The sequence below is a fragment of the Passer montanus genome, unplaced genomic scaffold, assembly GCF_014805655.1.
Source record: "Passer montanus isolate IOZ18808 unplaced genomic scaffold, ASM1480565v1 scaffold29, whole genome shotgun sequence".
NCBI lineage: Eukaryota > Metazoa > Chordata > Aves > Passeriformes > Passeridae > Passer > Passer montanus.
Window position 1 is genome coordinate 7,708,660 of NW_024367596.1, and position 25,415 is coordinate 7,734,074.

The window sequence follows — 25,415 nt, forward strand, 5'->3', positions numbered from 1 at the left end:
TTAATAACAGTGCATTGATCTTTTAGCTAATGCATTTGCTTTTTCAAATTCTTCTTTCACCTGGATTAGTTCCATTAATTATAAATATGAAGAATCTGGGTTTATTAAAGGGCATTAAATCTGTATTAGTCTAAGGGAATTTTCAGTTCTAAATTTTACTTGACTTTGTTTTGTATGATAAAGCACCAAACTAAGAGTTGTAACAGAATGTTGAAAAAAGAACAGGAAAATAGGCTTAAGGCAGATACAATATTTAAATCAGGCTTGTGCTCCAAAACAGGCAGCTTTTCTAAAGAAGGAATTAATGTATGCAAAGATATTTTTGACCCAAACATGCATGTTCATAAAACATATTAATTATATCTACAGATAGGCTGCTAACTGAGATACTTGGGAATTGGTGACATGGTTTGTAAGTAGACTGTGTAATCTGAAAGTGTTTAATTTTCCTTCTCCAGGTGGTCCGACTGTTAAAAACCTCTCCGGAGAAGCCCATAACGTTAGCGATCGGAGATGGTGCTAATGATGTGAGCATGATCCAGGAGGCACACGTTGGCATAGGTAACTTCCTTCTGTCTCCACCAGTTGGGGCTTCTTTATTTGAATCAGCATCAGATGAGCAGCTTCCTTTAGTTGTAAGTGTGAAGATTATCTTCCTTTGCAACACTGCTGAAGTCCTTACAGTGTTGAAGTGCAGGAAGAACAGAGCTGTAGCTTCTGGTGTGTGGTGTTGGGCTTTTTAAACTTCAGTTTTTGTTATACTTGACCTGTTTTGTGTTTTGTTTTCCAAACATTACAGGAATCATGGGCAAGGAAGGAAGGCAAGCTGTAAGAAACAGTGACTATGCAATAGCACGGTTTAAATTCCTCTCCAAGTTGCTTTTTGTTCATGGGCACTTTTACTATATTAGAATAGCAACCCTTGTACAGTACTTTTTTTATAAGGTGAGTTTTTTTCCCAGTTTATTTTCCCAATAAATAAAGAAATTTATTTCAGACCTGAGACTTTTGTTGGGATGAGGTTAAATATCTCTGTTTAAACATGTTTTCTGGGCTTTTTAATTTTATCTTTTACAACCAAATGCAGTAGATTAACTCTGAAATTGTTTAATCTTTCCACTTAGAAATCAGCTTTAAATACTGCAGTGAGTTTGTGTAGACTGAGAGGCTGATATGTTTGTTTTCTCAAGGCAGGGGTTTTGTTTGTTTGATTGGGGTGCTTTTGTTTTTTTTCACTTGTTCATCAGTTTTCATAACAAGTCAAAACTCACTGTCTTTATTGAATTTTATCTGGGATTTCAGCTTTGGCTCCCAAGTCCCTTTTGAAATTGTTTTCTTTCATTTGATGGCAATAGCATGGTGTTATATTTTGATTTCTTCTTTGTTTGCTTCCATGCAAGAAACTCACATGAGCACAGCACAACTTTATTGAATAAAATGTGGAAACTATTCTGCAAAGAAATTCTTAAAAAGAAGCTGAATGGGAAAATGAATGGATTTCTTCTACATAATTACTACTTAGACTCCTGTAGTGAGATGTGCTCATCAAGCACATATAGTAAAGCTCATACTTCTCAGGTTCATTGTCCCAAAGGACAAACAAACAAAATATCCTCTCAAGAAAAGCATCTTGCAAGAAACTCACATGAGCACAGCACAACTTTATTGAATAAAATGTGGAAACTATTCTGCAAAGAAATTCTTAAAAAGAAGCTGAATGGGAAAATGAATGGATTTCTTCTATTTCTTCTATAATTACTACTTAGATTCCTGTAGTGAGATGTGCTCATCAAGCACATATAGTAAAGCTCATACTTCTCAGGTTCATTGTCCCAAAGGACAAACAAACAAAATATCCTCTCAAGAAAAGCATCTTGTTTTACTTTGCCAAGTAAAATGCTTAAAGGCTTCATGCTCTCCCTATTTTTAGCAGCTTCTAAGAATTAGCAATTTCTTTTAGGGCTGTGAAGCATGTACTAAGGATTAACTATTTCCTTAATTTCTCTTTATTTCAGAATGTGTGCTTTATTACACCACAATTTTTATATCAGTTCTTCTGTTTGTTTTCACAACAAGTAAGTATTGCTTGCCTGTCATCTTGTCTGTGAAACACTTGAGATCCATAATTGAGAAAATAGGAGGGTGGCACAAGGAGCAGTAGAGATATTACACTTAGCAAATACCCAACTTCTTTTTCTGTATTTATAGCTCATGTTATTGGATTGGTAAGTGAGTGCAGCTGTTTTCCTAACTAGCCAATTAATGTAACTGAGTAATCAATGCTGCTATAAGTGTGCTAATAAATCTTTATCAATTCCAAGGCAAAAAATGCTTTTTGCTTTCCTTTGCAGACGCTCTATGACAGTGTATACCTGACTTTGTACAATATTTGTTTCACTTCCCTGCCTGTCCTCATCTACAGTCTTTTTGAGCAGCATGTGCACCCGCATGTATTGCAGAGTAAACCTGTGCTCTACAGGTATGTATGTCCTGCATCAATTCTCACAGAGGCACAAATTGCACAGCAGCAGTGGCATGTGCACAACTCTGAACTTCCTACAATAATTAGCTGTAATTTAGGCATTTTTTAGTAACTGTCTTGATGAGGAAGAATTGAAGCTACATAGTTCTCATCCTAAAAGTTAATTAAAAGGAATATTTTAAGAGAAGTGTCTTTTTATATCAACCATGTTACAAGTGAAGAGCACTGAGCACTTGGTCAGCTTACATGATTGGCATCCTTCTCCTCCATTACATGTAGGAGATGAAAATCATTCAGACGATGAGAATGAAAAACTAGGACACCATGATTAGGGGAATCACCACAAAAAATCCTTTACTAAGAGGAGGAGTGATTTCCTGTAGAATTAGATGTCCTCCCAGTGGTAGCATGTTGCACTGCATACTTTTTGGAGAAAAAAGTAGGTATTTTCGTAAAAAAGAGATGTCTTCTATCAGATGGTTCTCTTTTTGTGAAGGTCTTTTAAGCAGAGCAAGGGGTAAATATCAGGAGATTTGGCTTTTTCTTCGTCTTGCAGTTTCACCTCCAGGGACAAGAATTCTAGTTTGTGCTATTCTTAATTTGACCCATTAGAGACCCTGGCCATTGGTGACCTCTCCTTAAAGCAGAGCCAAATCTTGTGGGCTCAGGGTTCTTTTTTTTGCCCATGACTTATGTATTTTTTTCATATGTCAGCATTTGTTTAATGTGTCTTGGTGCAATTGAGAGTTACATTTATTCAAAGCAGTAGCAGTCATGCAGTGTGTATAGCTGATGGTTATGGACAGTATGAAATCCAAAATCTGTTTTATTTCTGCAGAGACATCAGTAAAAATGCCCATCTGGGGTTTAAACCATTTCTTTACTGGACCATCTTGGGCTTCTTTCATGCATTTGTTTTCTTTTATGGCTCGTATCTTCTAATGGGAGAAGACACTTCTCTGCTGGGAAATGGCCAGGTACAATATCATAAGTGTTATTCTACCACTATATTTTTGTTGGTATTTCTTAATGCTTTTTTGAAAAATCCTCCTGTGTCCAAAAAATTTTGTTTTTATGAGCTACAATTATCAAAGATTCTTTGTCAGTATTTGTGTGTGCTCTCAAGAGTAACATTTTTTAGCATGGAAGTTGTGAGGTGTTATCAGAAAGCATATGTCCCTGAAGAACATATCTTTCAAGATAATAGATGTATCATGGTTGTCTTAAACTTTGTTGTATTTCATAAACTGTTTTGTCTAAATCCTATTTCATAATGTCAGCAAATAAGAATTTATATTCATTCCTTCAAAACTCATTTTGAATTGGACTTAATTGCAATGTCAAGCAAGAGAAGTAATGGCTTCTCTTCAGTAACTGTTATAAAGTTAGGCTGAAAGTTGACAAAAGTCTTAAAGCTTCTCCTGAATATGTTATTTTAATTACTCTGAATTTTTCGAAATTTAGTGGTGCAAGCTGCTTTTAAATTATGCTATTTATTCAGTAAGTGTTTTTAAGGCCATACCTTAATGAAATCATCATACACTAATGTGACACTTTCTATTTTAAAGATGTTAAAGTTCACAGGAAGAATAATTTACAAAAAACTCTAAAGCTTGAATGAAACCATTACAAGTCTGTTTCCTTATTTCCTTTGGTTCTGAGATACTTGAGTCAATTTAAAACAATTAGATCCCTTGTTAAATGTGGGTAGTCATGGAAAAATACACTTCCTTCTCATTATGCCATACTTAATACTGGCATGAAGAACTTGCCAATTCTCATAGTGCTTGGCAGAGTTGCAAGTTAGGGCATAAGGGACAAAAGCAGCATCCTGCTGAATTCCCAGTGTCACCTGGTGCGAGGGCGTGGGTGTGAGCTCAGGAAGTTTAGTCAGAAATGCAGCGATGTTCAGCCAGGGAACAGAATGGTCCTGAGGGGCTGCAGGCAGAGCTGGTGGCTGGCAGCATCCCTGCAGAGGGAGGAGCAGTGAAGGGGGAGTGGTGCAGCCACCTGGAGCACCAGTTCCATCATCAGATGATTGATAAGAATATTAAAATAGTTGTGCTTTAGACTAAAGTGTCTATTTCCAGCTGAGGCATGAGCATGTCCTCTCTTGTCATTTGTTACAAACTGTGGGATTTGAAATTCTTGTGAGCTGGTAAAGGTCCTTCAGGACTCTTGTATTGAGGTAATTTTAGACTATGAATCAGTGTGTGTGGTGCATCCCTCTTCAGTTGTCAAAGCACCTCACTTCAAAATTGCTTAGTAAATGTCCATGGGGCAGGAAGAGACTTCTCCTGCTGTATTTAGTAACAACTGTTTGGTTTGGGGAATTGGCAGCTGCCCTTTAGCTTCTTATGTGATATGACTCCAAATAAATTCTAAGACTTTTCTGGGTTGTAGTTACTCTGCCTCTCTGTGTTGTTAAAAGATGTTGATTAGAACTGGTAGAACTGTGTTGCAGTGGAATCTGCATTGCATCGCTTCTTGCAAATTTAATGTGTGCCTGGAAAAGCCAAAATTAAGGGCAAGAGGATTTTGTGTGCTGCTGAGTGCTTTCTTAAGTCCTCCAGAAGTGATCACCTGTACAGATCTGTGATACAGGGTAGTGTTAGTGCAAGGCCTCAAGTTTCCATTCCAAGTTCTCAATTCAGAGCACAGCAGAATAGAAGAGACTGTAAATAATTTGTTAATGCTGGTGCTTTGTTAGGCTTACCTCAACACATTGTGCAACAACTTGATCTTTTAGTTCTTTTTTCTCCCCCCTTTTTCATGCTGTGCATGTCGTCAGATATTGAAACCTAACAGGCAAATGGTAAGAGTTTAGAAGAGGAGGAGATACAAAATATTGTATCTGTTACTTCATAGGATTAAAGGATGCAGCATCCGCAGTGTAAATGTGTTCAAAAATAAAATGGTGGCAAGAACCTGTTTGTGTTTTGCATTCTAACTCTGTGACCATTGAGAGCAGTGTTAGCAAAGACACTTTCTTTCACAGCTCACTCAGGAGAAGTTTAATTTTACTTTTAAGATGAATATTGCAGCAGTTAACAACAAGCATGTTAATTGTTAACCATTACTGTTGGTGGGACAAGTAAATCCAAGACTTCAAGGAGGCATGTTATCACAAAGATCTTTTAAATGATCAGTGAATCCAGACTCATGGCTGCCTCCATTTTGTACCTTATGCGTAGATGAGAGAAGCAGTTGTGAGATCTGTCCTCAGGCTGTTGGGATTTTTTGTCAGAGCTCTGCAACAAGAACTACAACTGTGTGAATCCCAGTTCCGTGCCCCTGTGCTGTACTGACATGTCAGCTCTAGGATGACTGGTTGCCTGTCTGCATGTGGTACCTTCCTCCTTGCTTGCTTAGTCTGCTGCCAGTAAACACAGAGTTGAGGATTTGGTCATTGTTCAGTTTGTCAGTGGCAAAACCAGCTGTGAAACAGCCACATCTCCCCTGTGACCCCCCAGCCAGTTCCAGGCTGGACCTGGTGTAGAATGGCAGCCCTGAGTAGCATGTGTGTAGATAGATACAACCTCAGCATCCCTGCTTGGTTGTCAGAGCTGAGATTTTATTGTTGTAGGCCTTGTTCAGAGTTTTGATAGTTTAATTTATGAGCACAAGAGAAAACAAAAGTGACAGATTTCAGTGTTTCAGAGTTAGAGCTTAATTTTGTGTTTATTAGCCTTGAAACAAAGTGTCTTTTCCTTAGAATTTTCTTAGTAAAATACAATGGCACCATTATTTTTGAATTGTATAATTGTGCTTGGGGTTAAAAGTGAACCTTCATTTGATGCTGCATGTTTAAAATGATCTGGAAGGGTTTAAACTCAAAAGTGTTTTGCACTTAAAGTGAATACCTTCCACCCAGTATTTCCTTTCTATTGGACACTTACAATGAATTGATCAAATTGGTGTCTTCATTTCCCTATCATTTCATATTACCTTTTGGCCTTTTTTTTTTCATATTTCATGTAGCCTTTGTGGTGGTTTGTTTTGAACTGAGAAGAAAGATGACTTGGGGGTTGTTAATTATGCTCTTATCATAACCTGTATTTTTTCTACTAGTTTGTGTTGTATCCTCCTTGCTTTTTTCATGATGATTACTTGTCACAAGTTTATGTCTTATTTCTTAAGTGTAGCTGACTTAAAAAGAATTTAACTTACTGTGAATGCTCCTAACTGATGTTTTTTTCTTCCATGATTTTTGCCTTGCCATTTTCTTAGATGTTTGGGAACTGGACATTTGGTACTTTGGTCTTCACCGTTATGGTTATAACTGTTACGATGAAGGTATGATGTCACACTGGCTGCTCTTTGGGTTTGGGTGTGTAGGCAAATATGTAATAAAGCAGTAATTTAAAATTGATTCCAAAGTTACTGCTTCTTGAGGGTTCCAGATAAGGGACTTCTATGTTTCATTTCAACGGTGGTTAACATTTTTCTTTAGTTTTTGTGTGTTACAACAATATTTGGTGTTTGGGCTGGAAGTTCATAAGTGTGTTCTAAGTGGTATTTATCATTTTCTGTGAAGTGGGTGGAAAACAGAAGCTCACTGAAATTATCTCTGTTTTAGATGGCACTAGAAACTCATTTCTGGACATGGATAAACCATTTTGTTACTTGGGGATCCATTGTATTTTATTTCATATTCTCCTTGTTTTATGGGGGAATTATCTGGTAAGTGATTTGCCTCCCCTCCCCTCTTTTGTTCACATGTAATATTGATGAAGCTAAAAACCACTGAAATATCATGTTCTACCGTCTTGCTCTGAATTTTGTGACAGGTTTGTGATAAAAAGGTTTTAAATCTAGACTGGCTACTTGCTTTTGGTGATTCTTTGAAAAATTTAAGAAGCACTGCTGTGCTGTCCTGTGCTCTAGGACACACAGTATCTGTCTCTGACAGCCTGTAACTATAAAGGTATTTTAAAAAAGTAAATAGGCTCCCAGAGGTGCTATGTAATAGGTGAATAATTGCAACAGAAATAAAGATGCTGGGGTTTGAATCATAAAGTGAAGTATTTTTGCTTGTAATTTGGAGTCTGGAGAGATAGAGTCTGAGAGAAGAGACTGATTCTCTGCAGCACAATTTAAAACTAAATCAGAACCTTTTCCTCCAAAGTTCAGTACCCCCATTCCCTGGAGGAGCTCATTGGCAGGTCAGGTCCAACAGGTTGCTGGACTTCATGTGGACATGATGCAGTTGTGACTCTGCATCCTGAGTCTCTCTGCTTGGTGTAAAAAAAGACAACCTGTGCTGTGCTTTTGTTCCTAGAAGTTCTTTTTAGTAATTGCCACTTCTTTTAACTTTTCAGGCCATTTTTACATACCCAGGACATGTACTTTGTATTTGTTCAACTGTTGTCAAGTGGTTCTGCTTGGTTTGCCATAATCCTCATAGTAGTTGCTTGTTTGTTTATTGATGTTGTGAAGAAAGTGCTGTACAGACATCTGCAACCAACAAGTACTGAAAAAGCTCAGGTAATGTTATGCTTTTGTATCCAACTTGACCAATAGTTACCCTCTTACATTGCTGTCATGTTTAGTGCAGAGAAGTGTTCTCATTTCGAAATACACTTGTTAATTTAAAATTATGAAAGTGAGGACACCATTTTACAAGGCAGTAGTGTTTATATTTAGTAATTGGTAATAAAAATAATAGAATTATTTGAAGGGGTCACTGAGTCTTTTGCATCTCAGCTTGCAGCTGTATGAAAGGATCATACTGCTAATTCTTATACTGCTTTAGAGATGGTAACCTACTTTTTGTCTAGGTATTAGAAGTATTAGAAGCTACTGCTCTAATTAGCACTGAATAGTTCTTAAAATGTGATGGAAACAATAATTGTAAAAATTACTTTAGTAAAACTTGTTTTAATTAGTTTTTCTTAAATCTCAAATAATTTCATATGCTGTGCATTTGATTGTTGGTTCTGTAATTGAAACTAATTACTCATATGGTAGTTTCAGAGATTCATAGAAAAGGTCTAAAGTTATGCTGTGGTAGTGGAATCTCCCTTCTGCCTGATAGAGCCTACAAAAAAAATAATTTAAATCATTCTGCTGAGATTAGACTGTCTTTTAGGTAAATACCTTTGAGTGTTTTCTTCTTTTTAGAGACAGTTATGGAGAAGTCATCCTGGCCTATTGTTCTAATAGTAACTGTCTCTCTGGTTTCAGTGTTCAACATTTTATCTTTTTATCCTTCTGCTAAACTGAGAAGGTCTCTGTTACAGTTTTTGTTTTATTCACAGTTAGCTTTGTGAACAGGCTAATTTTAGCACTGATAGGTAGATTGGACTTGCATCTTCAGTAAAAAGATTGTTTTAGAGTCTTCTCATCATTCTTGTGTTTCTCCTCTGATTTTCACCCTTTTTCAACTTCATCTTGATTTTGGACTTCACCAGTGGACTCAGTATTCCAATGCAGCAGACATCAGTGCCAAGTATGGAAATAATGAGTCCCCAGCTACATTCAGATTACAGAATAACATATATCAGTAACCTGTTGTCTCCTGCATCTCCTACACATCTGCAGGTGGTGATGTTGGTTTCTTTCAGGGCATTGTTGAGAGGTCAGTTAGCATGGGGCCAAAAATAGTGAAAGTGTGTGAAGAACCCAGCTGACAGAGATATCCCATGAGCAGTTATGGTCTGAAACCTCTCAGCAGCTTTCTGTCCACTTGTGTGCCAGATGGATGTTTGTGGTGTCCTGATGGCTTAATGCAAGTGGCACTGAGCTCTGTGCCATGCAGAACTGCTGACTGCACTGCATCAGTGCTGCTGTCTTTAGCCTCTAACCTTGTAATTGCTTTGATACAAGTGCACGTTGATTTACTTAAATTATATTACCCTTTTAATATGTGTGTTAAAAAAAAAATCCGTGTGAAACCTTCTCTTCGTTTGCCTAGGATCAACATCATGCTGACAAGCCTACTGCTAGCCAGCATATCCCACTAGTCCCATTCAAAAATTGGAAATTGGCTGCTTTTTCCTGTCTTGGTATTCAGTAGCTGAAGCCAAAGTAAATAACCACTGGCTTCCATAAGAGTGTTCAGATAGAGCTGGTAAGGCTCTGGATTGCACATTATTGCACTTCTTGGGTTAGAGTGTCTGTAGGCAATGATACTTACCTATCTTTTTTTCTCTCTTCAAAAACCAGTGTTAGTATTTATCAAACACTTTTTCCTTCCTTGCTGGGCATCACCTGTTGCTGTGTGGCACAGTAGTGGTGTGGTTCTTGAGGTTTTTCATGTTCTTGAAGTGCTTGAATTAAAACCCTAAAAGCCATGTGGATTTTCCTGCCTTTGTCCATATACTTCCTGCTACATTCTCTTGCTTTATGACTCCTTTCTAAAGATTTTTTAGGTTCAGTTTAATGACATTACAGCTGTGCAAAAACACAGTAGGACTTTTTATTTTTAAGAAGGAATCTATGAATATCTAACTCCTTTCCTGTAGCTATAGCTTGATTCCTGGCCATGGGGATTTTGCTTTGTGCATCTCGGTTAGCTATCTTTTTCCTTATTTGCTTTCTACTTTGCATTTGACAGAGTCAGCACTGAGGCCTATGTTTACCAAAATACTGTCTTTTCTCTGAAAATTCTTAATTCCTGATGCGGCAAAGTCAAGGTATCTGAGATGGAATTCGACCAGAAGTTCTTCAGCAGCCATCCAGTGGTTTCCTCTTTGTGAATCTGATAGTGAAATTATAGCTACAAATGTATTTGCAAAAAGAAGGCACCTCTTTGTTCCTTTCTTGAGGTTTAATCTGTTGAGATTTTCCTGCTCTTGCTTTAATGGGACAGTCAGCTCCACTGGATTTCATTCACTGTTCTTGCAGTGGGGAAGTGGATATAACTGAAGAGGAGCAGATGATCAGCTTAGCACATTTGTTGTCAAGAAGTGACAGAATGCTTCTTTTATGATCATACATCATAACTTGTTTTTAAAATTCCTAGTAAATATTTTTCTTTCTGTTTCCAAGCAGAAGAAGAGACTGACTTTCAGATAGAAAGAGTTTGGAGAATATCTTTGCCCTAAATGCTAAGGGTGATGACGGATGCTAATGAATTCTGTGGAAGTCATTGAAGGAATAAATATGGAACTTTGTGTATTGTCCTTTAAAATTATTTTTCATTGTGTAGGTGCACCCTCTGTATAACTGAACATGTTTAATTATTAATTTTTAACTGTAGGACTACATTGGTATATTTTCATATTGGGGGAAAGAAAAAGCTTGGTTTATTGTTACAGAGTTTTTATTATGGCAAGATAAATTGTTACATGCCCGAGTTCCTTGTTTTTAAATTGCAGCTTTTTAGGTTATTTGTTTCTGTCTGCCATCATTTAAATTCTAAACTAATCCCAGGAGCAATGAGGAAAACACACATTTCTCAGCTGAAACTGTTTGCCCCTATTGTTTTAATTTTTCAGAACTTTTTGTGTGTGACTTACTTTAGTGCTCTGAATTCATTATATCTGTAGGAATCTGCCTTACCTTGATTTTATATCTTTTTGTTAGTATAAGGTGATAGCATCACTTGTGAGTTTGCCTCTGATCTGTTAGATGTTGTATGTAGCTAAGTTTTTCATAAGAGAGCAGAGTTTAAATGATATGAGAGAGAAAATTGATAGGCTTTTAAATGTAAATATTTTTCTTTCACAGGAACTTTAATCTCAGTCATTCATTCTGGGAAACTAAAAATTAAAAATTTGACAGGCAAGCATGAGTTGACTTTATAGAGGATGAGCTTGGTTAACTTTATGTTCCTTAATGCACTTAAGGTGAATGTGCGTTATTGTATTGTATTTTAGTTTTGCTGCATTTCAAGGGGTTTTTGCTGGCTTAAAGAAAAGCCATCTTATGTTTCACTGAGGTCATTTGCCCTGAAGTAGCTTGTGGGCAATTTCTTAATATAGGTCTGTTACAAAATCATACAGGAGGAATTGGACAGTAAGGTAAAGGTGACTCAAAGTATAAATCTTTGAGTGAAGATAAATCACAGCACTGTTGAGGGGAGAAAGCAAGACAGTGTAAAGGTGTCTGGTAAAGCACAGATGTAAAAGTGTGTAGGCCTTTTCTCTCAGTATGAAAGCAAAGATACTTTAAGAATGGTCCTGCCAAGCAGTGACTGGCTGTGATGGTCCCAGGAGCTGTCTTGAAGGTACCAGGCTTGTGTTCTGTATATGATGTGTATTCCAGTTAAATAACAATGTGTTGTCCTGTGTCTTTCTCTTAGAAAATTACTGCTGCTACTTACTGACATGTATGTTCCATCCCTTCTCTGTCCAATTGTAGATGTACTCCAACAGAGTTGCTTTAAGTGACGAGTTCATCGCACTGCAGCCATTGTCCAGGGCAAGGAATCAGCTGAGCAAAATTAGGTAGAGTAGGAGGGACAGTTCCTCATCAACTCTTATGCATGCTCAAGGTGAACTAACCAGTGCTGAGAGAGATGGGAAGAGGCATGAATATATATTAGTGGGGTGAGAGGGCAATACGTGTAGTGCAGAAACATTCAGTTTGGTGATTTCTTGGCTTTGCTCTGTGTTTCTGAGCCAAATGCTTCTCCTAAGTAGCATGTGTTGGACGTGCTTTTTTTTCTTTTGAGGAAAAAACATCCCTAGCATGATGTTCAACTTCCAGAATAAAGATCAGCTGTTCTTGCATCCATTTTTAAATAATCGTAGTTTCTAGCATGGTTATAATGCTTTTGGTTTCTTTATGATAAAAATTAACAGTGCATTTTGCATGCTGGATAATTTCAGCTTTATAAGGCTGTGACAGGAAGATCCATGTACTTTAGGCAGCAATTTCTTGCAAGTTATTTGCCCATTTTAATTTGCTTTAAATTGTGTCAAAAGAGCAGATTATGTTTGAAGCTTGGGTGCATCCATACCCTTGTGCAGCTGAGGCTTTTTGTGTCTGTTTTGTGCAGCTATAAAGTGAGTGTTGTTTGTTTTCAATGTGTATAGATACATATTCCTAAAGGCATTTGGCTACAAAGTCCCAGAAAATTATTCAAAACACGATCAAAGCATACATGTGTCTGTGTAGGTAAAACATGATTCTGCAGCTCTTCAAATGCACTGAGATCAGCACATGAAATGCTGTCAAATGCTGATTCTCTTTTGTAAGACTTAAGTATTCATATGCATCAGCAATGTCTCAATCTGTTTAATTCCACATCCTACAGCAAGAATTAATGCAAAGATCTGATTCCTTTTAAATATTTTTCAAGGTGACTTTGTTGTTAAAAATGTGCAAATAGGTGCCTAGGAGTACCAACTAACCTACATTTTAGGGACTTAATTGCTGTTTGTGAAACAAAAGAGAAAAGTTTTGTATTTCCTCTGAGAGTGCACTACAACTTTACAAGGCAAAACTTGAAATAGCCATTGTGTTGTGGTGTTAGTGACCCCAGTGTGAAACACAACACCTTGGATTTCCAAACACCCAGGGGGATAGTGGTGGGCTGGTTTAATTTTGTTTTGTTTTGAATTCAGCACTTAATAGCTTTAAAACAGGCAAAGTACAGTATAGCTTTTGAAAGCTGTTAAACTTAGCAACATATTAGAGATGTTCCTCTGCAAAAGCCTTTACAAGTTAGCTTTCCAAATTCTTAGTTTATCAGATATCTTGGTTTATCAAGTAGTTTTAAAAACTAAATGGATATATGTGTGTAAGTTTGTTTTCTCAATTAATTATTAAAATTAATTACATCACACATCATAGCTACACCAACGGTTTAGAACAGATCATTCTGCTAAAATTTAAAAAACTAAACACATCTTAATGGTTATACAGCTAGATAGTAAAAGAAAAATAAAGCTGTCTAGGAATGACGCACTGTAGCTGTTAAAATGCTAAAACCAGGAGAATCCTTGCTAATGTGAGGCAATTTTCTTCATATTACACTTAAGGAAGAGTTGAAAAAAACAGGAAATGTGTTTTGTCCATGAGTAACAAATGTTTATGCAAATCCAATTCTCTTGCAAGTCAGAATTTTTGCACTTCAGTATCTGCTTGTACCTGAAGTACAAGCACTGGCTGCCTTCTAATGTGCAGTTGAGCTTGTAAAGTGCAACAAGAAGGAAACAAAGGTTAAGGTTTCTCTAGTTCTTTATTCTGTCTTTGGACAAAATTCAGAAGTTATCCTGTGGATCCTTGCCTAAAACAGTGAAAAGGAAAATCCATTGATAGACCGAAACTACTCACTTCACTATACTAAATAAAATCTAATTTGGAGTGAAGAGCGTGAGTTGGTTTCTGTGGTTTTCCCAAAGCAATAAGACAAGGAAAACTGTGGGAGCATGAAACAAAACAGCTGCCTGGTGAATATGTAGCTGTAAAGCAGCTAATCTGTCACACCTCATTTGTACATGCTCACCCAGGGACTGCATCCTTTGTGACTGCAGAATGCATGGAGGTTGATGAACAGACTTTGGCAGGTTTTTGTTGTTTGTAAATATGTATTAAGAGTCTCAAAAGGAGCATAACTGCAGGTTAAACTGAGTTATGCCTTGTGCTGCCAAAATGCTTACTCTTCTCTTGAGATCAAAAGACGACTTCTTTTATGAATGCAAATTAAAGAGAAGTATGATGTTACAATGTTTTTTGTATTTCTGTAGGCTTCACAGTGTGCAAAAATGTTCACATTTGTATTGAGTACATTGGTGATGTACAGTTAAGATCTTTGAGGGGATCTTCTAAGTGTCCAGGTGATTCCTGTGAGTCAGAATTGCACTCTTGTGTGTGCCTGTTAAAGTCTTGCCTCTGAACTTTACTGTCCCTTTTGGAGCATGGGATGAAGAGGAAATGAGGCAGCACAGGCAGGTGCAGGTGTGCTTAGCTGGAGTCTGGCTGAGCACTGCTTTCCTTCATAGGTGTCTCTCCTGTTCTTGGAATATGTGAAATATGTATCCTCGGGTGCTAACTGGGTCCCGCTGTATCTCATTCCATGTTTTTATCTGTAAAGAAAGTGTTCTGTGTGCATGTATGTCTACATGTCCTGTGCTTTGTAAGAACTGTCAGAAATCTTAAGTCACATTTGAGAAGTGTTGCTTGGACAGATGTTTTAATTCTATTTGCTGATGGGATTAACTATGTTTACAGAGTTTCTGCCTTTGGACATTGTGTTATGAACTGTACCCAGAACTGGGGAAATGTAAGACAGCAGAAAGAGTTTTATTTACAGAGAAGGCTGTCAGTGCACAGTGTTATATCCAGGGCTCTGGAGCATTTACCTTGTCACAGCCAAACTCTGTTCTTTCCCCATCTCCAGCCTCATGAGTCTGTTGTTGCCTGGCTTTCCCTTCATCTCAGTCCAGATCTGCTCTTTAGCTGGCTCCAGAGCTCCAGGCCCTGCCTTTAAGGCCTTCATTCCTTGTCTGTATTTTCTGCTCTAGTCCTGTTCCACAGGGCTTCCCCCCTGCAGCTTTCAGGTCTGACCCAGCCCAGCTGTGTCGAGAGCAGAGAGGTTTCTGTTCCTTTTACAGCCTATGTTTTCTGTAAGGAACGTGCAATTTCCAAGAAAACTGTCCCAGAGGAATTCCCACTAGTGAGGTGTGCCAGAACCCCCTGATGTGCTGCACTTGGATCAAGGGTGATCTCTTCCTTTACAGACTTGTTCATTGTGTTAGCAAAGCTTGGTGTTGATCTGTTGGCTAATCCACAAAATCAATTGCAGGAAGATGAGGAAATGAGGGAAGAATGCACCATTTTGTGTTTGACAACAGTCACAAAAGTGCACATACTACTTACCTGAAGAAACCTTTGTCTAATGACATGGAAATAATGAAATAATTTGGCACTTGCAGGTTAATTTGATACAAAGAGTAGAAAAAGGAGTGATAAAAACATCACGGCAGTGAAGTTGTTAGATGTCAACATTCCTATATATTTTCTTTAAAAATTTTAAATCCAATTGTTTGGGATTTTTGTATACAGTATATTAAAGGTTAAAGATTGTGAGATTTACAGTAGGGAGAAAGTTTTAACTTAATTGTGGCATCAGAATGTTGGCAGCTGGGATCTGGGCTCAGGAGAGTACCCTGCAGTGCTCTTAACTTGGTGTACAGGATTGAACACATTCCCCATCCCTCAAAGTCACAACTTTTCAGTGTGATTACATCTTGGGTTGAAATATCTGTCTTGTGGCGTATGGAATAACCTGCAGTAAGATAAACAAACTGAAATGGTTCTTTCTGTTAGATGGGAGAAAACAAGTAAAACTCCAGAATCTCCAAGAATTTTAGATAGATTCCAAATTTGTTTGGTTTCCTTGTAGTCTATAGAGCACAAAAAGGCCAAACTTTGGTGCTGAGAAACTGCATTTGATCCACCAAAAATAAAAATTGCCTCTTGACCTTGTAAATTGCCTTGTTCTCTCAAGACCAGACCTGTGAAAGTTCTTGTAAGAATGGTAACTGTTTTAAAGCAATGCAAGCATGGTGCTTTATAAGATCTGTTGCTTTTCTGTCCTTCCAGATGGAAGAAGATAAGGGTTCAGTCAGCTCAGCATGTGACTTTGCTGAAAGCAGGCACAGAGGGGAGGACAGTAGGCAGCTGCTAGACCCATCTTGCCTGCCCGACAGTTCTTACCTCCACTAGGTAGTACTCCCACTGTACCCTAATGTGTGTGTATTTATTTACCTGTATCATACAGAGACAGTCATTGAGCCATCTCCAAAATACTCATATTTTTGGTATCTACAAGAAAAAATACATCATAGAATGTTGGTTTGTTTTTTTTCTTTAGCAAGCTGAATCATTCTTTAATTCTGCACCTCAGTTGCTTTTTGATTTATTACATCCAATGGGCCATTCTCATATGAAGTATTATGTTTATTGAGATTCCAAATCTCACCTTATGAACATACTTTGTTTGCCACCCAAATATTAATAATGCCTGGTGTTTCTCTATCTTCATGAATTTTTTTAAAGCATTGTCTCTCCTGCCTTGTGTTTCCTGAGGGTTTGTTTCAGGTCTTCAGGGAACGTTATGCCTTCCTGCCTTGCCATGCCAGGTTTTACTTTGGTATAAAATTATGACTATAATTGTCCTCCACAGAGAGAAAGTGAGAAAAGGGACTCTAGCATATGTATCTTTCTTACAGGTAGTGGAAATAGAAAAATCCATGTTCACCAGGCAATGATAAACAATATATCTAGTTAGACTTTTTATCCTTAATGTTCTCACAGCATTTCTTTACACTTAAGTGTGAGTTTAACAGAAGGAATTGTTGTTTCCAGACTTAATATAAGGTCTCATTTGCCATTTTTTAAAAAAGTGATAGTAACTTTTCCAGAGGTTGTAGTTCAAGCATGATCCTTGCTTTTTGTATCTAACTTGTGAAGAAAAAAGAGATTCTCCAAAAAAAGAGTCATTAGACCTCCAAAATCCAGAGCTGAGGGGTTTGCTCCTTGGAAGCTTGTTTGGGTTACTCTTGGTTCCTCTTTCTGACAGTCTTTGGATAATATCCAGGACTCCTGGCTCTCAGGGTGACAGATTCTAAGGGAAAAAATGCTCTGGTTCATCTGATCCAGCATACAGCCACTGTATGTGACTTTCTGCAGTAAATTTAAAGGTCTGCTTGAGCATAATGGATGAACTAAATACTCTGTCTGAAATCCTGAGTGTTGGAATGTTTCAGTTTTGTATTGCTGTGACCACAGCTGTGAAGGTCACTCCATCTGCAGCAGGGGGTTTGCCTGCTGACCTCCAAATGGGAATTCCTTCTACTCTGTGTAATCTCTTGTGTCACAATTCTGGGAGCACAGTCTGAGGGGCTCTGAAGGTCATACTTGCTGGTACTGCAGTACTGCAAAGTGTGTAGTTCCTGATTCTGGTGTCTTCTGTGGCACTGCAGCTGGGCCCAGTCATGGTGGTCATCACATGAGGGTGTTCAGGGACTCAGCTCTGTTGAGATGTGTTTTGTTTTGTTTGTCTTTTAACCAGAACCCTTTTCAGACCTGTCACTGCAAATCTTCTGCTCCTGCCTCTCAGGTACAGAAGTTCATTGTCACGGTAAATGTTCTTTCTGTGTCCCAAAGACCCCCCAGATGAGTGTGTGAGTTAAAGTGTGTTCTGCCTGTACTCAGCCATGGCCTCTGAGGCACAGCATCCACAGGATCAGGGGGCTCAGTTTGTGGAGAATCCTGTACATTCCAGCAGCTGCTGAGTGACATTTCTGTGAACATCACAATGAGTGCTGCGATGGGAAGTTCTGGAGGGGCTGTGGGGAATGTGGCACAGGGCTGAGGAAGGGGCAGGCACAGGGAAAGGTGCATGGAAACAAACACCACTTCTGCATGTGTTCCTCCTTGTCCTACCAGCTGAGATTTTTCTCTTGTATTTCCAAAAGCCTCTTGTTTCTGTTAGCTGCCTCTTCTTTGTTGTGTAGGCTGTTCTGTTGTGAAGCTGTAAATGTGTCCAGCTGCCTATTTGAGGGGATTAGGAAGGAGAGTGGGTCTACTCATAGTAAACCATTCTCATAGGGAACTCTTGAGATTCTTTGCTTTCCTTGCAGTTTTTGGCAACTGTGGGTGGCATAGAATAAATTTGGGCTCAAAAATAGAATCTTCAGACAACAGTCAGTGACCTTTAGTGTCACAGTGAAAAGTTGTGGGAAGGTCTTAAGTGAGTTGTGTCCTGTCATGGACTAAGATGCCTCCTCCCAGAATTCTTCTTTCTCCTGGTGTGAGGAGAGGGTAAAGTTCAGCCTCTGTGTTTAGTATTTGTTTGACAGGATGCTCTCATGGAGAGTTTAAAATTAAATTAAGAAGCGTCCCCACAGTTCACATTTTTATTTCTCTTTAGAATGGTACTGAAGTCAGTTTAGGATATTCTCTCTGCAGAAGCAGGAGATTCCAGTTATGCTGCAGTTGGTGCAGCAGTGCTGTAGAGGAGCACACTGGTAGGTGGCACTTACACCCATACATCTGTTGCTGCTTTCTTTTCATTTTATTTCTTTTATTCCTTTTTTTCTTCACGTACAAAACATGAGCTTTGAAAGAGTTTTTTATGCTAATGCTGAATTATTCTTCATGCTGGCATGAACATGACTGAACCTTTCTGACATCAGCCTTGTTTGCTTTTGGATAAACCATGTTTGAAATCAGGAATGTGCTTTTGTTCTGTATCAAGCCAAGGGTATATATGGGAGTGATATAATGTCAATTATTCTAGGAAGTTTTGTCGTGTGCTTGAGGAAGAATTACTTGGGATCCAGTTACTGTGTTGTATTCTGCAGCCTGAAGCTTTGTCTTGATAAATTTCCCTTAAAACAGGACGGAGCTGATAGAAATTGTTGTAGGTAAATCAAGGCATCCCAGCTGACAGTGCATGTGCTCTGCTGTGGGGCTTGGTGGAGGGAATTCCTGAGCAGTTCATTTCCAGGGTTAGGCAGATGCGGTGCCAGACCATTTCCATGCACTCAACAAGGCTGCAATCAAACCTTGGGAAGAACAAATTTTAGTGTATGTAGACCTTAGGGAGTGGTAATATTATTGTTGTAGTTCTCCTATAAAATTGAAAAATATTCAACACTCTAGCTAAGAAAACCTGCTTTTCCTAAGTGTTTCTTTGGTAACATCTTCATTGCTAGAATTTGTGAGTACTGATTTTTCTTTTTTCTTTTTCCTTTCTTTCTTTTTTTATTTTTTCTTTCCAGCTTACTGAGGCAGGTTCAGGTATCAACTGCTTGGACTCCATGTGCTGCTTCTCAGATGGGGAAACAGCATGCACATCTGTTAGAAGAATGCTGGAACGACTAATGGGAAGGTGTAGCCCGAGCCGGGTCAACAGGTGTGGCATTTCTCTCAATAGCCTTTGCTGCAGACGATTCTCCTATAAACTGGAACCCGATGAGCCTGCAGCAATAGATGTCTAGAAACCAGCTGCAGGTTTTGCTTATCTAAGTAGAAAATGCAACTCTTTATTGTACTTTTTTCATCCTGAAAGATTAGCTTCTTGTTTCTTTTTGAGTGGTTTCTTTTGGGATGGGGAGGGGAAAAACAGTTTTCGAAAGATTTCTGTTGAAGTGTTTAGTTTGGCTTTACAAGCTCTTGTGTTGTATCTATCGTAATTTCTCTTGATTTGTACGTTCTCCTCTTTAGAAAATCAAGCCTTGCTCCTGTTTTTGTTCTCCTTTTTATGATTACTTTTTTGCCTTCACAATCAGGAGTTGTTTGTAAAGTCGAAAGACTTTTCCCTTGGGTTCTTGATGTACAACCTCCAAATATTTACCTTGGAGCTTGCATTACTCCTGAAGGTATACAAAAGGCTCACATTCCCCCCCTTAAATCTAACTTCATTGTTAGGAGGAGAGCCTTTAAATCTTTCAGCCATTGATTGATAAGAAGATGAAATATTTTTGTAGTATAACTTTTATAATCTATTTCTAAAATCTGAGTGATTGACAGAACAGAGTCTTCAGGTTCTAAGAATTTTCAATGTTTTTTGGGTTCCAGAAGGTATATTGTCAAAATCATGTGTGCCATTCCAAAATATGTGCTAAATAAATCTTTCCTTCACAAACCACGTGTGAAACAAACGTCAGTGGGGTGAAAGCATGTTGAGTAATTGAACATGTCTGCAGAGCAACTCTTGCAGTCAGCCCAACTGGGAGAGGAGCTCTCACTGAATCCTCTCATGTGCCATCTCCCCATTTCCAAACAAAGAGGGATATCAAACAAATATGGAAATATTTGGGGGTAGAAGTAAAAATAGTCTTTTGTACATCGTAATCTCTGTCCCTGAATGATATCATGGTCCTTCATTGGTCAAAAGGCAAACCTGAAAACACTGAATTTCACACATTTTCAAGGAAACTCATTTTGTATTTGAAGAACTTTGTCTCTTTCAGTTAAAGGTTGTGATATCATTCATTGGGTATCAAATCTCGTGTGGGTGATTTACCCTGACAGCTTTGTCAGCTCTGATTCTGCCTTTAGGTATTGCCTGGTCTGTAGCTCATCTCTGTTGGAACTCTTGTGTTGAACATGGTGTCTGTGCTTTCAGTCAGTCTCTCTCTTCTGGCTTGCTTATGAAATTTATTCAATGTTTCTACAAATCTAGGGTATGAATATGCAAGAAGTTTCATTCCATATGAAAAATGAACTGTTACTATTAAGTACATTTTTAATTCAAACTTGCTGTGTAGAAAGCGGGCATGATGTGTAAAATAAACAGTTTAATAGAATTTTTAATCTACAAGGTGAGCATTTAATTGGTATAAAAATCAACATTTTGCTAGCAGTTGCTCTAACTTTTCTGGAGTTTTTTTCACCTCTCTGTAAAACTGTGCTTTCCAAATGAGGAATTTCTCATGCTAGTTTGTTTCACTTATTGTTATCTAATTAGGGCAGATTGTTAGTTAACAATTGCCTTAGTAACCTGTAGTCTTCTTATAAGGTAGGTATTCTGTGTTTTGTTTTCTGCAATGTATTTGCAGCTTTACAATTTTCTCTTTGTTCCACTCAAATTTTCTTTCCTTAAGAACTTAAAAATACTTATTGAAGCTAACTTGTATTTGACAGAATATTAAGCACTTTTTTCAAGTCTGTTTTTTGTTAGGTTTCTTTTCTGCTTACCTCATGTAGTTTTCAGATTATGTTCCACCTAGCCAAATTATTTTAGAGTTCTTAGAACACAGACATTAGGATTCAGTTCAATGAATATGCAAAACTATCTTGGTGCTACTCTAAGGGCTTGAAGTTCTGTGGGTTTTGCATCTACCTCTGGTTGAAATTGCTCTGAACAATCTTCTAGTTTCACTTAAATTTATGTACAGTGCAAATTGAAAGGAGATTTTTTTTAAGTCAGTAATATTTATTTTCCCCAATGATTTCAGCTCCTTCCACTCAGTTATGACAGCCTGGTCTAAAAGCTAAAGGATCATTTTGTCCCTTATACATTTTTGCTAATATGAGAAAGTCCTAATTCTTTTTTTTTTAATTACTAATCGCTTAAATCATATGAAGCAGTAACAAGTTGTGAAATGCTGAAGGTACAATTAAGAAAACTGTTGGGTGATAAAAAATTGTTTAGGCTTTGTTCATGAGCTTGAACTGCTTTGTTTTTTATCTAAATCTCCAGAAGATTGTGCAGTCCCTAACAGGATGGTCTTTTGAGTACTTGTCCTCTATAAAACAGCTAAGTATTCAACCAGGAAGTAGCTGCAAATTATTTTTGTTGATTGATGTGATGCTGATGAATATGTTGTTTGTGCAAGTGCTGTAGAATGAAGAGCACTATTTTAAATAACTTTGCTGTAGGCAGCTTGTCTTGTATTCTCTGCTCCTGATATTCTGTCAAATACAATATTCTGTCAAATATGATAATATGAAATCAAACCTTGTATGAAATTTTGATAAAAACTTTGATGAATCAAAGTCATACAAATGCTTGGAGTAGCGGGCCACAGGAATATAGTCTCTTGTGCTTAATTTACTGCTTGTAAAATGTATGTGAGAAGTATTTTCTATAGCTTCATTAGCCAGTTAGAATATAAAATGTGTGGTGTGGTATGTTAAAATGCATTTTGTCTGTCTGTTCCATTAAATTGTCTGTCGACTTGTCAGTCACTAAAATATTAAGAATGCTGGATCACATACATCACTTGTACAGTATTGTTGGGTCTCCCATTAGTGGTTCTCATGTCAAGGCACTGGATGGAACAGTTCTAAAGAAACAGCAGATTTCTGACAGAGCCTAATTTGGAGGATAAGCTTGTTGTGTTTTGATTTCCTGCCTTCCAAACGTCTTCAGCTTTTCCCATAAGTCCTACAAAGCTGTGCAACCAAGAACAGTATTTCTTCCCAAGCAGTAATTTGTCCTCAAGTGAAAGACATAGTGAGACCCCTATGAGTCAGCAGCTGTGACGTCTGGGGTGGTTCCCTGATGTTTTGAAGTGTAAAAGGAAAGGATGAAACAGGTTCCATCCTGGCTGTAGATAAGCTTTGCCTCCCCCAGGCTCAGGCAGTGTGGATGGAACATGGCTGTGCCAGGTTCCCAGGGCTGGCTGTGTGCTCCACAGGGCTCTGTACACAGGCAGCATTCACAGCCCCCCCAAGGCACAGCACTGAAACTTAGCTGCCAAATAGGCATAAAAACCTCTGGTTGTTTTAATTTATAGTGATGGAAATAGCTGTAGCTGTGTGCTAATTACACAGCAGGCATGAATTGGCCTCTGTTTCCAAAGGTCTGAATGAACTGCAGGTACCTACATGAAATTAGTAGATTAGTCCTTTAAATTTACCTGCTCTTGTAACACTTCTATCTTTTGCTCTCATAGACTTTTCTCCTCACCTCCCAGTACAAATACAAGTTCCCAGTCAGCCAAACTTTTCTTTTATTGTTACTTTAGATCATGGAGTTCATCGGATCCCTTCTATGCCAACGACAGAAGCATCTTGACTCTCTCCACAATGGACTCAGCCACTTGCTGACAGGGACATTTTTGAATGCCTTGTGGAAGCCGTGTGGTCACACCTGCAGCAGGTGCTGAGGCGAGCTCAGTGTCCGGCGCTGCCCTAGGAAAGGCCAGAGGACTCCTGAGTCCAGGCAGGGCTTGTCTGGCCTGGCAAAATATGCACAGCAGTTGCTTCCAGGATTTTTTCTAGTTCTATCTACAAATTGCTAAATAAGTTTTTTGGTTTTTGGGGTTTTTTTAAGGAATGCTTTTACCTCTGACCATTTGATCCTTTTTGTTGCTGTATGAGCAGATTGGAATCCTACATTTAATACTGGAGATGTCCCTGTAGGGCAATGACAGAAATCTTTCTCCTCCCAAATTTGAGTGATCCAATTTGAATCAATTTGAATCTCCACAATTATACTTTTAAAAGTTATGTTTTTAATGATGACCCTTCCTTTTAAACACACATTCATTTTGAGCTGTCTCGCAGATGCTGTCTTAGCAGTTTGCAAATCAATTTTGTTACTTCTGTGGACAGTTACTGTATTCTATAAGCAATCAGTTTAGTAATTTTTGAGAGTTAAATGCAATTCAAATATTTATGCTGGTGTATGAGTGGCTAATATAGTAGCCATTGCTTTGAAAAACACTGTTAACTGTGACAAACCAGTAATTTGGAATAATAAGAGATACAACAGCTCACTGTTCTCCTAAAGTACAATTTAGAAACCAGTCATCTTTTATTATGCCCTGTATGTTTTGTTAACAGTTCTGGATCCTGACATGGAAAAAATTGCTAAGAATTGGTGGATTGAGCAGAAGTCTCACTAGCATAAATTTTTGAATTATTAATCCTTTTAAAGTTGGGGAATTTTTGCATGTTTTGTTCTTTTTCATGTATTTATATTTGGTCACGTTGTACTTTGAAGATATAATTAATGCTTAATTATCTTCGTTTATCGGAAGGATCCGAGACCTTGATGGCAATGTTTTGATACCTAAGTATGCCAATAAAAACAAATTGCACAGTTGGAGCTCTGGGTGGTGCATCCTGCAGGTGCCTCCCCTGCCCAGTACAGACCTGTCTGCGTGCTGGGGGCTGGGGAGCAGCAGCATTTCACTGTTCCCTCAGCCAGGGAGGCTGAACCCACTGCTTGTCCTGGGACATGGGAGATGAAGTGAAGGTGCTGTGAGGGTGCCTTAGAACAGAGCTGTTCATGGCTGGGGACTGGGAAAAGTGCTGCTGCTCCAGGACATCCCCTTTGGCACCTCTGACAGTGACATCCCATCAATAACTGGAATACTCCTCCTGTCAGACAGTTAAAAGTGTAAAGATCCATCTTAAAATTACCTCTGGGTAAAAACCCTAAATCTGGGTTGCTGCAAACCTGGCTGACTGTAACTGGGCTGCTGCCAGGGGAGTGCATCCCTCTGTCATCCCAAATTCTCCCAGGTTCAATGAGCAAAGGAACAGGTCCTGCTTTCCTGGGATCACATCCTTCAGGTTTTCCTTAGCTATAAACAGCTCTGCTGTTCGTTTTCCTGCCCATGACTTTAACTGGGGTTATTTCAGCTCTCCTCTTGGAGCTTTGTTTTTGCATTAGTGCCTGGCAGCTTCTCCCAGATCTGAATGAAGGCTGCAGGTACTGTGGAGTTTACAAGATCTCAGTGCTCAAGGCAACATCTGTGTAGGAAGGAAATTGTCATTGCAACTTCGTTGTTAAATTTCTAGTGATTTGAACTTGCAGCAGACAAGGGATTTTTCCCACTGTTACAGGTGAGGATTAGTTCAGAAATTAAGCATTAAAAATAAATTATGAGACAAGAAGAAGGAAAAAATATAGTAAACTTTCCTTTTAAATAAGTGTTTCATTCAGCGTTCATAGTGCATTTCTGTATCGTGTCTTCAGATGCCTGAGTGCAGTGAAGCTTGAGGTTGAAAATGTCAGTGTGCACTAGATCCCCCCAGCGAGTGCCCAGGGGATGAAGAAACACTAAAATTGAGCCTCATTTTCTCATGCAGCAGGTATGAACATGTGACTAATCCCACTGCATGGGGCTGAAAACCTGGATCCAGCTGGAGAGACAATAACCTGATTGCCACCCATCCAGTCCCCTCCAGGTCTGCAATAGTAGCAAAGTACTATTTTCACCAACTCGTATAACTTCCTTTATATTTCATATCTCTCTTAAACCTGGGTTTAAAATAGTAATTTTCTTCCTAGTAGTTTCTTTTCCTAGGAGTCTTCATGCTGCCATGGATACCTAGGAAATAGAGAATGATTTTACCACTCTAATCAGATATCTGCTGTTTAGCTGTGTTTTACACCTCAGCCACAGTGTTTCACCTTTCAGCAGTGCTCGTTTGTCCGTGCCAGGCACAGCATTGTCCTGTCAGTGTGTGTGACCGTGTGCCCTCATCCGTCCGTGTGCTTCGTGTGTCCTGCCCTGAGCCGGACGGGCTCCTTGGCTGAGGGGAGCAGAGGCTTTGCCAAAAACCCCAC

General features: G+C 38.6%; 1 protein-coding gene across 1 annotated transcript in view; it reads left to right on the plus strand.

Annotated features, from left to right (window-relative positions):
• ATP11B (ATPase phospholipid transporting 11B (putative)) overlaps positions 1 to 23,945 on the plus strand; it is a 62,705-nt gene extending 38,760 nt beyond the window's left edge. The window contains exons 21-30 of the mRNA XM_039713795.1: positions 459 to 561; positions 800 to 945; positions 2,016 to 2,075; positions 2,352 to 2,479; positions 3,321 to 3,459; positions 6,713 to 6,778; positions 7,062 to 7,165; positions 7,804 to 7,969; positions 19,165 to 19,298; positions 22,861 to 23,945. Coding sequence (XP_039569729.1) covers positions 459 to 561; positions 800 to 945; positions 2,016 to 2,075; positions 2,352 to 2,479; positions 3,321 to 3,459; positions 6,713 to 6,778; positions 7,062 to 7,165; positions 7,804 to 7,969; positions 19,165 to 19,298; positions 22,861 to 22,942 — 1,128 coding nt within the window. The 3' untranslated portion in view covers positions 22,943 to 23,945. The remainder of the gene's footprint in view (positions 1 to 458; positions 562 to 799; positions 946 to 2,015; positions 2,076 to 2,351; positions 2,480 to 3,320; positions 3,460 to 6,712; positions 6,779 to 7,061; positions 7,166 to 7,803; positions 7,970 to 19,164; positions 19,299 to 22,860) is intronic.
• The last annotated feature ends 1,470 nt before the right edge of the window (positions 23,946 to 25,415 follow it).